At 37.7% G+C, this 16,760-nt stretch overlaps 1 protein-coding gene across 1 annotated transcript; it reads left to right on the forward strand.

The window, feature by feature from the left end:
• The first annotated feature begins 482 nt into the window (after window positions 1-482).
• Window positions 483-9,506, forward strand: LOC117469226 (GTPase IMAP family member 9-like). The gene is made up of 2 exons (XM_034113608.1): window positions 483-507; window positions 8,158-9,506. The coding sequence occupies exons 1-2, from the start codon at window positions 483-485 to the stop codon at window positions 9,504-9,506; spliced, it is 1,374 nt and encodes a 457-aa protein (XP_033969499.1).
• The last annotated feature ends 7,254 nt before the right edge of the window (window positions 9,507-16,760 follow it).

The following is a 16,760-nucleotide window of genomic DNA, read 5'->3' on the forward strand; positions in this document are numbered from 1 at the left end:
TTGTTCAATAAAAACAAGGTGATGTTTTGTAAATGACTACATGTCTCTTATTTAGCACAGAATATGATCCTATCCGTGACATATGGATCTTAACAAAGATCCGCTATATCTATCAGCTGTTTATGTCACATGAGTTCCAGTGTGTCAGCTTTTTAATCACTGCTCCCCCTGGTGGATCCATGATCCATTGCAGCTGGTTTCCTTATAATTTATCAAGGGGGCGTATCAATTCATGCGGGGGGTTTTCCTTTCAGCGAGGGCCCACGCCGTGCCCATCACGGCCCCACATCGGTAGGGGCGTCTGAAATGAGGTGCTACATCTGTATAAATCATCCGATCATACCTGGACTTTCGACTGTGATGTCAGCAGTGTGTGTGGGTGTGGTTTGTTACATAAAGTCTGTATTTAAGGAAGTGTTGCTGCAGACTAACTTCACTTCTTCAGCTCAGCAGCAGACCAGCTCCTCCCTCCATAACCAACTATGGACAGCAAACATGCCCAACTTGGTAAGTGAATAAATTGTATTGTTAATGATGATTGCAACTTATCTAAATACAGATTTATAGATGGATAGGTACCTTGATATATTTCCTATTAATGAACAGATCAAAACAGTTAATACAAAATTAATATTTCTTAAATTCCAACCATTTTAAGAGCCTGGATGATTTTGCGAATACGAGACTGCTTTTACTTGCTTGTATTACATTCTTCGCAAGACTACATGAAACTTACTAAGAATAATACGAATATTTAGGGGTAGCCAGTCAGAAGTGTCTTTGGGCTCCTGATCATAACTAAAGGCAACTTATACCCTTAAAAGTTTTAGGCACAAAATGGGGTAATTTGTAGAAGTATGAACCTAAACATGTTGTGGTGACTATTTATAAAAAAGGTTTTCTCATTCAAAAAAATGTACAGCTAGAGGCCACTGCTGCACCATTTCAGTTCAGGTTGTACACAGGCAGTTAAGAAGTCAAACATCCAGGCAAGATTACCATTTAGTTTGATTTTAATTTCCAGTATTTTTGTTCATCATGCTGCCTCTCTCTTGCTCCGGTAAAGAAAAAACAAACACGGTCCCTTCAAGGTGAATCACTTGACATTGACAGACTAACTACACTGTAAAAGATGACATGTAAAAAAACAGTAACTTACCTTACCACAAGTAGCCTCTATTACTGTAATTTTACATGAAATATTTTTCTTTTAACATATATTATTTGTTAGAATAGAGTCATAAACCTCTAAAAAACAGAATAATTATCTTTAAAAAATGATAAAGAAAAGCTAAAATACGGAAAATTACTTTTATTATTACGAAAGAGTACCGTATATCTAAGACCATTTACAAGTAAAACACAAAGAAAAGAAAGTCATTTTACTTTGCAAAAGCCTTAGTTTACATAAACTATCACGTTGTTTGCCAAAGAAATCTGTAATTTTACAAGAAAGGTTTTTATAATTCCATGAAATATTTTTCAGTCATACACCTCTAAAAAAACAGAATACATATTTTTTTAAATGATAAAAAAAAAGCTTAACGACAGAAGATTACTGTTGTTATTTAGAAAAAATGCCGTAAATTCAAGATTCAAGGCTTTATTGTCATTTGTAGCTTAGCTTCAGTGCAGATATGTCAATGAAAAACTGAAGTCACAGGCTCCTCCAACAGTGCAACATATATATAGAACATAGAACAAATAAAACAGACAAAATAGTGCAAGTAAATGGAATATGATTGCACTGCCGTACCAGGCCATGATGCAGCCAGTCAGGATCCTCTCTATGGTGCACCGGTAGAAGATGCAGAGTATCCTGGAGTCCATGTTGAACCTCCTCAGCCTGCGGAACAATTACCTCATAATGTCCAGGGACTTTTCACACAGAGAGAAAACATGTTGAGAGGAAACTGCATTTATACGAACAAATTCCAAACTTCATTGCATCACAACAGAAGATGTTCATCTGTGGAATAACTGTAATGATGAGCTGAAATACCGTGCAACTTTATCTAAACTGAAACTCTTATTTAGAAACCAAATCCTGAATGGTTCTGAGCAGGACCTGTGTTATTATTTGAATTAGTTATTTCTTTTTGGTTGTTTTGTACAACATAATGATTTGTTTAAAGATCCCATGTCATGGCCATTTCTACTGATCATAATTCCATTGTTGAGGTCTACTAAAATAGATTTATGCTGTGCAATTTTCCAAACTCACATTGGTTTCTCATACAGCATCTCTGTAAAGTATGTGTATTCACTGGTATTCACTCTCTGTCCTAAACGGCTTGTTGGAGCTCCTGCCACCCCTCCCTGTGAGCCCAGTGTGCCCTATACAGTCCTACCTGAATCCCTATTCAAACCCAAACAGATCATGTACAAAACCCTGCTCCACAAAATGTTTTATGTCTCTCTTAATAATAATACGATGTTTAACCTTTTGGACCTTAGTGTCCCTAATTGTGGCTGCAACACAGTGATCAATCACATCATTCGCAAATACTCCCACAGATGAGTATTTATAGGGAACATTAGTTAGAATGAGATCAATTAGGGAGGATTTATTAGGGGACTTAATGTTAGGGCGAGTAGGACTGTCAACAATCTGAGTAACATTTAAAGAGATACAAAGGTTTTTAAAATCCTCTGATACTGCAGTTAACCAGTCCCAGTTAAAATCTCCAAGCAGCACTATTTCCTTGTAGTCAAGTTTAGATAAAAGATTTGCTAGCGAAGACAAGGAGTCCTTGACAGCTGAGGGGGGTCTGTAACAGCCCACCACCATGACCTGTTGCCCCTTTGCCACTTCTATATTTAAGGCTAAAAATTCGAATTGCTTACTGATAGATTTGGAAACTACTGTGGTTACACTGAACTTATTCTTAACATAAATGGCAACGCCACCACCTTTATTAGGCCGGTCGGAACGATACATATTATAACCATTTAAGGATATGTCAGAGGCCAAAATAGTTTTATTTAGCCATGTTTCTGATAAAACAATGACGTCAGCGTCAGTCGAGCTTGCCCAAATGCGAACAAAATCTAGTTTACCTAACAGACTGCGCACATTCAAATGGATGAAACCCAACCCAGACCTAGCTTTAAAATCAGCAGGAGTAGCGATCTGACTACTACTACTGGGCGGACCAGGGTTAGGTTGTACATTTCCTGACAGTAATAACAACAACAAAAAACAGGCATCTTTTCCTCTTAAACGACACACATACATTGTCATCTACTTTAGAATCACCGGAAAAGTCTGCAAGAGTGTGATTTGAGCTTAAGAAGCAGTCCTGAAGAACCATCATCAACAAAAAAGACAAACATATTTTGTCGAGCAGATTGTCTGTGACAAGGCATCCGGTAATTGTTTGTGTAACACATCCGAACCTTTACAGGGGATGTCCACTGCGGGAGGTAGAACAGACCTGAATCCAGTCGACTTCTCAGGATGACGAGAGAACTTCTCATTGTCCAAAATAGCTAACAGGCATAGCAGAATCACGATAGGGGCCATTTTCCCAGACCAGCACAGCATCCGGATAGGCGCGCAAGCAGGCCCGAAACGTGGAGGCGCTCCGGTCTCTCCGCGTTATCCCCGGTGCAAAACCTCCTCAGCACAGCAGTATAGGATGACGTTTGTCATGAAAAATTATGTCTCAAGAATGTAGGGTTTGGGAATTATGGCAGTTTAAAAAAAAATATGAAGACAAATTTCAAGATTTCGTACACTCTAGCTGTGACATCACGCACTCTAGTTAATGTTAAAATCTGAAGAAAGCCTCTTTACCAAGGTCTGAACAATGTTTAATATCTCTAAAAGTAAGAATCAGATTTAAAAGTTGTGTTACACGAATAATGTCGGAAAGATGTTTAACATTTTAAAGTTGGAATGAGTGAAAGTATGAATGAGTTAGCAGTTGAAGTCGCATGAAGATTTGTTGAAGTGTGAAGAATTTCTCCATTGACTTCAATGGTTAAAAATGTGATGAATTATGGGATGTATCTCTGGAATTATGAAAGTTATGAATGAGAAAAGTAATAGCCATCGATTCCTGACCGAGCTGAACGTTTTGATGTTTGAACGGAATTTCTGCGATGTTCAATGCGGGAGAAGAAGACCGGCAAAATAACGGGCGGAATAATAATAAAGAATTTTGTGCGTAGAAGAACAGATAGTTGGAATGCTGTTAACAGCATTCCCACTAAATAACTAAAGAAGCAGTGGTAATAATAACAACAACATGAAAGAGTCACATCTAATAGAATATATTTATGCATTTATTTTAAATGTGAAGCAGTCAGTTTATAATTTTAGCAGCACTGTCCTTTCAAGCATCTTTGCAAGACTTTGTCTTTATATCTTTATAGCCAGAGGTGTAAAGTAACTAAGTACATTTACTCAAGTACTGTACTTAGTTACACTTTTGAGGTATTTGTTCTTTACTTTACTAGAGTATTGATAATGTTTTTCGACTTAGTACTTCTGCCCCATAAGTACTTCTGCACAATGACTACTCCTACTTTTGGTACTTTAACTATATTTTGATGATAAAACTGTTTCTACTTTAACTTGAGTAACATTTAGAATGCAGGACTTTTACTTGCAAGTCAACATAGTATTCCTACACTCTGGTACTTCTACTAATACTCAAGTATAAGACCTGAGTACGTCTACTCTTATTCAAGTACAGTATCTGAGTACTTCTCCCACCTCTGTTTATAGCCTTAACATAGGATCTAAAATATATGGATAATGTGAAGGTGTGTAACATTATGCCCACGAATAAATCTATTATAAAACTAAGGATTAAGCTAACATTAGGAGTTAGTGACAATGTATGCTAGTTAGCTAGCTAAACTATTTATTAAATAATATTGCGAAAAAGTAACTCACATTCACTGCACATCACGCTCAGCCACTCCAGCATACATCTTGCGCACCATTAAAAAAAAAAACACCTTGCATGGCATTGGACAACTCACTTTCACAGCAGGGTAGCTAGCTGCTACCATAGATAGCTAGCTGCTACCTAGCTAACATTACTTTGTTTTCGGTCGTTTATCAAAATGTATACCATAGTTAGGACTTTGACGTTTGCAATGTTTTAAGTCTTGAGTGTTTTGAATCCGTTGATAAATAGTTTTTACCGTTACCTCTCAAAGTGCTGCTTCCTCTCCTCGCGTGCCGTGCTCTTCACCTCCTGCGTGCTTACTGCGTGGTCTCTCTGTACATAGATATACATAAACACGCGTTTGGGGCTGCGGGGGGGGGTGCGGAGCCTCGCAGATGGGGGTGCTGCAGCCCCCTCAGCACCCCAGCAACCAGGAAAACGACACCAGTAATACAGCTCACACTGTCCGCTCCTCATGGCAGCGAGCCGCGCAACGTCCCGCCAACACGGCACTCAGACCCCACGCAGCATTCTCATCTGTTTGTCATTACTGGTGTCCAGTGGCGGCCGGCCCATAGGGGCGCTAGGGGCGCCGCCCCCCCTCTTCCCACATTAAAAATTAAAAAAACTAAAAAATATATATTTTATTTTTATTTTTATTTTTAATAAACAAGGTAAATATTATATAATTGGTATCAGTAAAATGTATAATCTACAATAAAATCTCGTTTAAAATTGTGTTACGATGTCTAAAGTTACTGATAAGTCACATGTTTCCTGCCTGGCCTTGCCCGTGTATCATTACTCTCTCTCGTCTGGGCGCTATGCACAGCGCCCAGACGAGAGTGCAGCAAGTGCAGCAGAAGCCAACTGTTGCTATCTTTAAACTATGCCGCCGAAACATAATTTCAGCCAATCAGCGTCGTCAAATCTGATGGTCACAGGGCTCCTCCGTGAGCGCCCGGTGCAGTCTGTGAGTTGTTTGGACTCGTATCCAAGGAGACAAAACAGGAAGCTGTCATACACTCTGGAAGCTACCATTAGCAGCTAATGAAAACTCCGTTTTTGACATAAAAATGGAATTATGGATCATCAATCATTTTTCAAAGTGACAGACACATTGGATTAACCTATTGATTAACCTTCAGATGCGTTTTTCTCGTTTTTGATCAGAATTGTTATTCTGCAAAAGGTGAGCATATCTCCGTGTTTTGTTACCTAAAGCTACGTTGTGTGATGTCTGTATTCGCTTCCCCTGTCGCGAGTTCTGATCGCTCAGTGATGATACTTATATTTCTAGAATATGTGGAATCTCAGTTTGTAAGCTTGTTTGTGCATATCCGATAAGTATATCGATTGATTTATACCTAGAGCGCGTTAGCATTTTTTCGCTCAGGGCTCATTTAGACGCTTCTTGTGAGACTTGTGTATTGTTTCGGTAAACATGGTTCATATCATCAGTTAGCTGCGTTTCCTCTGAGTAGGACACATGAATAGTTTATTACATTTTAAGAAGCCCTGAGATACAGTTTTGTGAGGAAAAAAAACGCTGGAAAAAAGCCCCTTAACAGGTTAAATGGGAATTAAATCAGTGTTCCCAAAGCCCCGGTGTTCTGCAGTTTGTGTGGGCCTACTGTACTGTTGCACAGTTTATGCTGTAGAAACTATGTCCAGGACAAGGTGTTTGGAGGTTTTGGAAGATTCATAGCTAACCACACTGAAGTTATGGAGGTATTGATCAGTCTTCTCATATTTTTAAGCCTCAAATTGTCCTCCCCCCTCTAACATCACCAGAAGTCATAATTTAAGGGGTCTTTTCTCAAATTTTTTTAGCCCCACCTAAAATATTTTCCACCAGCCGCCACTGCTGGTGTCATTTTCTGGTTGCTAACAAACGCCATTGTAACACATAATCACTGACGTTCCACTGTGGGTGAACTCATCAGAACAGAGTGGGCAAGCTGACCAATCAGAGCACAGTGGGCTCATAGGGAGGGGGGGTCAGGAGCTCCAACAAGGCGTGTAGGACAGAGAGTGAATACACATACTATACAGAGATGCTGTATGAGAAACCAATGTGATTTTGGAAAATTGAACAATGTAAATCTATTCTAGTAGACCTCAATTATGGAATTATGATCAGTAGAAATGGCCATGACATGGGACCTTTAAAGTCACACATTTTAGTCCATTGATACATTTCTAAAAGCTACTTCCTCCTTTTTTTGTGTTGAAAGACATCAGCAGGTCAATGTTACTTGGGTTGTGAATGCACCGAACTCTGTCTGTTAGTGCTTGTATATCCTCCCTGTGTGTGTAATGTGTTTAAACACAACAGAGTGGGTGAAGACATTTCCCTCTGAGGGATTAATAAAGTCTATCTTCTTCTTCTTCGTCTTCTTCTACTTAGAAATCACAAGTGAATGGTCACATTAGGTTTGCCTGCAGTGAATGCTGACAGCTATTTTATTTAGCTAGTTTATAGATTTATGATGGCATAGACAAATGTCTCCTATATAACCCACACGTCTGTTACTTGTGGGTTATAGCATCATTTTATATCTGTATTGTGCTCTGGTAGGAATTCACACCCAACAGTCAGTTTTTTGTGTATTTAACTCTATGGTTTTACACAGTTTCTATAACCTGAAATTCACATATTTAACAATTCAATCCTCAAAGTAATACAAGTCAAAAATGTGTTAAAATGTAGTTGTTTTACTATAATGGGATAGTCAATACTATACAATAGCCATAACAAAAGTATTTTTTAGTAAAATTACAGAAAATGCAGCTAATTTTGCCAACAGAAAATCATTTATTTTTACGGTTAGTTTTGTTAAATTCGCATTTAAAAACTGCTATAAAACAGAGAAATAATGTATTCCATTTCCACAGTTTGAGTTCAAATACATCATACATTTCAGTAAACCGTTTATTCTTGTAATTCTAATATGATTTCCTGTAATTATGAAATACAATAAAAAAACTGTTACATATTTTGGGGAAAAACTTTTTTTTACAGTTTGCCTTTATCACCAAACCTGCCATTCACCTCATAAATGCTTTCTATGGTAACACTAGCGTCTACAGGAATAAATAAAAAATATCAATTGAATGACATAGCTTCTAGACATGTTTTAGATTATTAAACCATCTTGAGCCCACCCCCCTCACTGTCAACATTGTTCATGTTGTAGTTTAACCATTTTATAAATACCTAGATTGCTAAATATTTCTTAATTGTTTTCAGCCCTCCGATCAGAATCAAACACGTACAATAACGATGTACTCCGGATTGTGATGGTGGGGAAGACCGGAGTTGGGAAGAGCGCCACAGGAAACACCATTCTGGGAAAAGAGTCCTTTAAATCAAAGTTCTCTCCTAAATCTCTGACTGTAAACTGTTCTAATGCATTTGGTGAAGTTGAAGGACAGAGAGTTAAGGTTATTGACACTCCTGGTCTGTTTGACACCAAGATTGATGAAGAGAAGACCAAAAACGATGTTGGCCAGAGCATTTCTTTTGCTTCTCCTGGACCTCATGTCTTCCTGGTCGTCATCAGACTGGGCAGATTCACAGATGAAGAAAAGCAGACAGTGAAGAAGATTCAGGAAATCTTTGGAGGAGATGCAGACAAATACAGCATGGTTCTCTTTACTCACAGTGACCAGCTCGAAGGAGCACCTATCGAAGAGTTCTTGAAGGAAAGTGAAGAGCTGCAGGAACTTGTGGCCAGATGTAACGGCCAGTACCACGTCTTCAATAATAAGGTGAAGGATCGTTCTCAGGTCAGAGAGCTGCTCGACAAGATCAGAAAGATAACAGATAAGAACGAAGGAAGCCATTACACCAGTGCAATGTTCCAGGCGGCAGAGAGGGCCATAGAAGAGGAGAAACAGAGAATCCTTGAAGAGAGAGAAGAAGAAATACGCAAACAGGAAGAGGAAATGGAACAAAGATTAGAGAAAAAGCATGAGGAACAATTTAAGAAAATCAAAGAGGATAGTGAGAGGTTAGTAAGGCAGATAGAAGCTCATGAAATAAAAATGGAGGAGGACAGGAGGAGAATGAGAGAAGAGGATGACAGGCTGATAGAAGCTCGCAAAATAGAAATGGAGGAGGACAGGAAGAGAATGAGAGAAGAGGAGGAAAGGCTGAGAGAAGCTCGCAAAATAGAAATGGAGGAGGACAGGAGGAGAATGAGAGAAGATGAGCAAAGGCTGAGAGACTGTAACAAAACAGAAATGGAGGAGGAGAGGAAGAGAATGAGAGAAGATGAAAAGCTGAGAGAAGCTGAGAGAAGAGAAATAGAGGAGGAGAGGAGGAGAGACAAAATAGATGAGGAACAACTGAGAGAAGCTGAGAGAAGAGAAATAGAGGAGGAGAGGAGGATAGACAGAGAAGATGAGGAACAACTGAGAGAAGCTCAGAGAAGAGAATTGGATGAGGAGAGGAGGAGAGTAATAGAAAAGGAGGAGAAGCTGAGAGAAGCTCAGAGAAGACAATTGGATGAGAATAGTAGGAGATTAAGACAAGAGGAGGACAGGAGGGCCAGAGAGGAAGCAGAGAAAAAGAAATCTAAATGTACAATTTCATAGATTCCTTTTTTTAGGTAATACCTAACAACTGAGATGTTTTGCATGAGAGAGTCTGACCTTCTGATGCTGGACAGCAGCAGATTTACAGAACCTCCTTGCTAATCTTCAGTTTCTGATGTATTTGTTAGGTGTGATTTATAGTTATATCAGTTATTTCTAGGATTGTGTGTTTTGACCAAATACTAAACAAATGTCACACATTGTCTAGAACCAAGATCTCTGATTTGTTCTTTGATTGCTATTGCTTTTATCACAACAAATCAAAATGTTTAAATCTTTATTACACTACATTACATGACACTTTTATCCAAAGCGACTTACATACTCAATACTGTGGGCAATCCCCACAGGAGCAATTTGGGGCTAAGTGTATTGCCCAGGGACACAACGACATGCTGACTGCAGTGGGGTTTGAACCTGAGCTCCCCTGATCCGAACACCAATGTACTAGTCCACTGCGCCACAGCCTCCCAAGATCTCTGATTTGTTCTTTGATTGGTATTGCTTTAATCACAAAAAATCGAAATGTTTAAATCTTTATATGTAATGAATTTTGAAATCAAAAATGAAAAGGATGGAACACACATTAATGTGTAAAGACAAACATCTAGTGATTAATAATGTGCATTAATAAAAGACTGTTGAGTTCACATTGAGTGTGTTATGTGCTTTTGTTGTTTATCTAAGATTAAAAGAGGGTTTTAAGGGTCTATCTTAATAGAAATCACAGTATTATTCACAACTGGATCTAAATAAAAATGTAATTGAAAAGAAGAAATAATGCCTGAACCCATTAAAAGCTAACTGGAAATGAACGTGTGCTAAATCTGAGCATTTTAAATTGTGGTAACTTTAAGGATTTTCCATTATTGACCTTTATCTCCAGAAAATACCTTAAACTCCTTAATTGTCTCAATAATAGCTGAACTTTTTAATTGGTTTGGACAACCAATCACTACAGCTTTGGAGAGGAACTTTAAGGACAATCTGGTAAATACATTTGTTTGTAGCATGACAATTCTTCTGAAAACAGAGCCAAGCAGTTTGCATCAACACATGTATCTAAAGGGATAAGTTATCTTGGAACTATGTATCTTTGTTTTAAACATGATAAGGGTTCTTTGTAAACAGATATTACCCAGTAGTATTCACGTGTTAATAAGCCCACTTTTTAAATAAATTCAGTCAATTAGAACATGTTCTAACAATTCTTAATTAAAAAAAAAAGCCCAATAACTTGAACAAGCTTGAAATAGACCCTTCATATTTCCCCTTATAAGTAATCTGAGGCTTCTGTTTCAAGGAATGAGCTGAAAACACAAAATAAAGTAAACCCTCCGGAGAGCTGAGATGAAGGCTGTTTGTTTCTTGAAGCATATTCTAGTATCAAGAATAATTGACCTACATTTGATTGAAAAAGTTTGGACACCCCTGATCTAAATAATACAATATAACGAGTACTCTACATTACTGTCTCACTAGGCTACAGGAATATATAGAAATATACTACAGAATGGCGGTGGATTTAATATACATTATAATTATGCTAACTGTTCTTGGTTATAGAAGAAGAGACACTTAATAAGCTCTGGAGCAGGGAGTCCTTGACCAATCAGAGGGGAGGTGTTGATCAATATATATTTATTTTACACAAGATCACATTACAAACCTTTAAAAACTAAATTCAGTAAATGGTGTTGATTTAGTTCATATAAAATACATACATACATTACACAAACATACATACAGACTTTTGCAGCTAATATTTTAATAAGTTTTAGTGCTAGTCCGAAGGAATGCTCGGATATTAAAACATAAGAACATCTTCTATTTTCTTGCATTGTAGTCCAAAAATGTTGGGATGCTTTCCAGTGTTGGTTAACTTATAATGAACCAAACAGCCCAGACTCAAGACATGATAATATAACATTCAGCCTTCAATTTCAAAACAAAAAAACAGAGTTTGGAATTAGCTATATATTTCAAACACAAAAGTCGCTTTCTTAAAACATCCCCAGTATGAATTGGTTTTCTTAATGATATGAAATTATACCAAAAGTTTAAAAAAGCCCAACAATTTTACAACATTTCGAAACACCTTAATTCCTGAGACCCCTTTTTATTTTCTGTTTTTTATGTTCCTAACGCCCTCCATTTTTTTTAAATGTGCCTTTACCTGATGTATTGGAATACAAAATAACTGGCAGGGGAAGGATAATGTTAGAGTGCTAAGTTGCACTAACTCTCCTACTTTTTAATTCTATTTACTCCAGAGATGAGTAATGCAAACACAGAATGAATGTAATGGTGTTGATTTAGAACAGATACAATACATGTTGCTCTCACAAAGAGTGAGGGTCCATTCCAGCAAAAAGTAAATGAGTCCAGGATTATTAAAAACAACTTGACTCGGTTGTTTGAGTTTGTCTGATAGCTCTCCCTTTGGTGTCTCCTTGCTCCTTTATTATAGCTTCTATGGTATTTAAATGTGATTTGGATATGATGTGTTTTATTGAACCTTTTTGTAGCACATGGTTCATATGCAGATCACTAATGCCCTTTGCATGTGGAAAGTAAACAATGAAGTATTTCTTTCTCTTGTAAAGCCTGTCCTGCAGCATGTGTGCTTTCCTCTTCTGCTGCGGGGGGATTCCTTCACACAGCGTCTGTCTGATTGTACTGTCTCTCTCCTCAGATTTAAAAGCAGTTTTCAGGAAACCTAGAGCTGAAACTAGAGTCTGGGGGGCCGAGGAGGAACGACCGAGAGGAGGAACGCCTGAGAGGAGGAACAGAAGACGAGTGCAGCAAGTGTGTGTCTGACCTAATTCAAAACAACCCACACACTCCCCTCCTCCATGACCTCCGTCTGCAGTCTCTCAGCTGAATGAAGATCCTTCTTTACGCTGAGGGACAAACAAACCCCCCTCCTCTCCGGCAGAAACAGGAACTGTGTTTAGTGGTGTTTCCTTTTTAGTAAACCCTCTTATTGTTTTGAAATCTGACTGCATTATTACTGACTCTTTTTTTAAACTTTCGGGTATCAAAAGTAGGTAAGGATTATTACTGACTCTAACCATCATTCACTGACAGCAGCATTAACGGGGTTTATAACAGAGTCAGGGAAACACCTAATGGATATGTGGCTTTAATTATGCATTTAAATACAGATATTCAGAGGTGTAAAGTAACTAAGTAGCCTACATTTATTCAAATACTGTACTTTTGTGAGGTACTTGTACTTTACCTGAGTATTTCCATTGTATGCTACTGTGTACTTCTACCAATTTTGGGTAAAATAAAGTATAAAAACAAATAGATCAGTGCAGTTCCACAGACTGACCAGCAGGTGTCAGGCTGTGGCCACTAGAGAGGAAAACTAATGCAGGAAACTCTGCTCTACCTCCAGCGTGAAGTTAGTTAAAAGCCCAAAGTGCCATAATTCGCACGTATATTTATATATATAAAGTTCAAGTGGTATGTTACTCAAGCACAAATAACAATGCACATTTTCTGTTTATTGTAATTTATATTGTCTTGTATAATAAATTAAGTTATACTCCATAGCCTACATGACCTAACCCAAATGAACAAATGGACCAATCCGCGGAGCACCTCACACACCAGGATCCCTTGGCGTCACTATCTCGTCTACTACAAGGAGTCCCATTGACTTGCATAGAGCTCCCTGAACGCTGGTAATAGACGAGTTGGGATCACGGAGAAATGCTCTCCGCAGACCCATTCTCACAGCGTTTATCAACCTTTTTCTTACTCAATATCAAGCCACACTTATTGTTTTTACTTTTGCTGTGTCCCGCTGTATCGCCGACCCGGAAACCACACCGCCAGCGAGCTCACACTGCAGCAGCCTCGCAATGTCCCGACCAATCAGAGCACACTGGGCTCACAGGGAGGGGGGGGGGGGGCAGGAGCTCCAACAAGCCGTTTAGGACAGAGAGTGAATACACATACTATACAGAGATGCTGTATGAGGAACCAATGTGAGTTTGGAAAATTGCACAATTTAAATCTATTCTAGTAGACCTCAACAATGGAAATATGATCAGTAGAAATGGCCATGACATGGGACCTTTAAATAAATGAAGCCACAGATTGAGTTACAACGTATTATTGACATTATTGAGTTTAATTACATAAAAGCACATTTTGTTAATGCATTTTGGTTCTGGCATGTCTTTGAACAAAGATTAAAGATGTTTTCACTTTTAGTTAAATGTCGCTTTGGATAAAAGCGTCTAACAAGTAACATGTAATGTAATGTAATGTAATGTGTTGTACTTTAGTAAAAATAGAAGTACTCAGATCTTGAATTTGAGTAAAAGTAGAAGTACTCAGATATTGTACTTGAGTACAAGTAGAAGGCTTTAACTGCACCTTTTATTACTGATCAACATTACACAAATGCATATTGAGGATATATAAATATTGCTATGTTACTCTGACTCGTGTTTTGACTCTGTTACTAACTGTAGACTCTGTTACTAACTGTATATCTGTAGACTTGGTATGTCTTAAATGTCCGGTTAGGATGTATTAGAACGAAATCTAAAATGAAAATTGTAAATAAGCCATCTGTATGTAAAAAACCACCTGTATGTAAATTGTAAATAAGCCATCTGTATGTCAAATATGTCTTATATGTCTTAAATGATATGATGAATTGGAAATGGGGGACCCTGATGTAAACAAGACGAAAGTCTTTCTCTGGTCTGCATCCCCTTAACAATTGTATGTTTTGAGCTGTACTGTACTGTACCCAATATACAAGCTGTTAATAAACTTTTCAATTCAATCAATCAATCAATTTCCTGCATTAGTTTTCCTTTCTAGTCGCCACAGCCTGACACCTGCTGGTCAGTCTGTGGAACTGCACTGATCTATTTGTTTTTATACTTTATTTTACCCAAAATTGGTAGAAGTACACAGTAGCATACAATGGAAATACTCAGGTAAAGTACAAGTACCTCACAAAAGTACAGTATTTGAATACATGTAGGCTACTTAGTTACTTTACACCTCTGTATATCTGTATTTAAATGCATAATTAAAGCCACATAGCCATTAGGTGTTTCCCTGACTCTGTTATAAACCCCGTTAATGCTGCTGTCAGTGAATGATGGTTAGAGTCAGTAATAATCCTTACCTACTTTTGATACCCAATAAAGAAAGTTTAAAAAAAGAGTCAGTAATAATGCAGTCAGATTTCAAAACAAGAAGAGGGTTTACTAAAAAGGAAACACCACTAAACACAGTTCCTGTTTCTGCCGGAGAGGAGGGGGGTTTGTTTGTCCCTCAGTGTAAAGAAGGATCTTGATTCAGCTGAGAGACTGCAGACGGAGGTCATGGAGGAGGGGAGTGTGTGGGTTGTTTTGACATAGGTCAGACACACACTTGCTGCACTTGTCTTCTGTTCCTCCTCTCAGGCGTTCCTCCTCTCGGTCGTTCCTCCTCGGCCCCCCAGACTCTAGTTTCAGCTCTAGGTTTCCTGAAAACTGCTTTTAAATCTGAGGGGAGAGACAGTACAATCAGACAGACGCTGTGTGAAGGAATCCCCCCGCAGCAGAAGAGGAAAGCACACATGCTGCAGGACAGGCTTTACAAGAGAAATACATACTTCATTGTTTACTTTCCACATGCAAAGGGCAATAGTGATCTGCATATGAACAATGTGCTACAAAAAGGTTCAATAAAACACATCATATCCAAATCACATTTAAATACCATAGAAGCTATAATAAAGGAGCAAGGAGACACCAAAGGGAGAGCTATCAGACAAACTCAAACAACTGAGTCAAGTTGTTTTTAATAATCCTGGACTCATTTACTTTTTGCTGGAATGGACCCTCACTCTTTGTGAGAGCAACATGTATTTTATCTGTTCTAAATCAACACCATTACATTCATTCTGTGTTTGCATTACTCATCTCTGGAGTAAATAGAATTAAAAAGTAGGAGAGTTAGTGCAACTTAGCACTCTAACATTATCCTTCCCCTGCCAGTTATTTTGTATTCCAATACATCAGGTAAAGGCACATTTAAAAAAAATGGAGGGCGTTAGGAACAGAAAAAACAGAAAATAAAAAGGGGTCTCTCAGAAATTAAGGTGTTTCGAAATGTTGTAAAATTGTTGGGCTTTTTTTTACTTTTGGTATAATTTCATATCATTAAGAAAACCAATTAATACTGGGGATGTTTTAAGAAAGCGACTTTTGTGTTTGAAATAAATAGCTAATTCCAAACTCTGTTTTTTTGTTTTGAAATTGAAGGCTGAATGTTATATTGTCATGTCTTGAGACTGGGCTGTTTGGTTCATTATAAGTTAACCAACACTGGAAAGCATCCCAACATTTTTGGAATACAATGCAAGAAAATAAAAGATGTTCTTATGTTTTAATATCCGAGCATTCCTTCTGACCAGCACTAAAACTTATTAAAATATTAGCTGCAAAAGTCTATTTTTTATTATAATTTTAGCATATATGTTTGTGTAATGTAAGTATGCATTTTATCTGAACTAAATCAACACCATTTACAGAATTTAGTTTGTAAAGGTTTGTAATGTGATCTTGTGTAAAATTGGTTGATTGGTCAAGGACTCCCTGCTCCAGAGCTTATTAAGTGTCTCCTCTTCTATAACCCAAAACAGTTTGCATAATTATAATGTATATTAAATCCACTGCCATTGTGTGTCTGTAGTATATTTCTATATATTCCTGTAGCCTAGTGAGACAGTAACGTAGAGTACTCGTTATATTGTGTAATATTTAGATCAGGGGAGTCCACATTGTTTTCCACTGAGAGCCACGTACAAAAAAAACCTAGCAAGAGCTGAGCCTCTCACTAGAGGTGAGATATATGGCTTCAAAAGTTAAGTTATAAGTTAGCAAAATCTATCAAAAGTAGGTAAATTATTCTTGATACTAGAATATGCTTCAAGAAACAAATGTATTTACCAGATTTTCCTTAAAGTTCCTCTCCAAAGCTGTAGTGATTGGTTGTCCAAACCACTTAAAAAGTTCAGCTATTATTGAGATAATTAATGAGTTTAAGGTATTTTCTGGATATAAAGGTCAATAATGGAAAATCCTTGAAGGTACCACAATTTAAAACGCTCAGATTTAGCACACATTCATGTTTGCTTTGAATGGGTTCAGGCATTATTTCTTATTTTCTATAATGACATGAAAACAAATTATTTAGATCCAGTTGTGAATAATACTGTGATTTCTATTA

The sequence above is a fragment of the Trematomus bernacchii genome, unplaced genomic scaffold (genome assembly GCF_902827165.1).
Source record: "Trematomus bernacchii unplaced genomic scaffold, fTreBer1.1, whole genome shotgun sequence".
Lineage (NCBI taxonomy): Eukaryota > Metazoa > Chordata > Actinopteri > Perciformes > Nototheniidae > Trematomus > Trematomus bernacchii.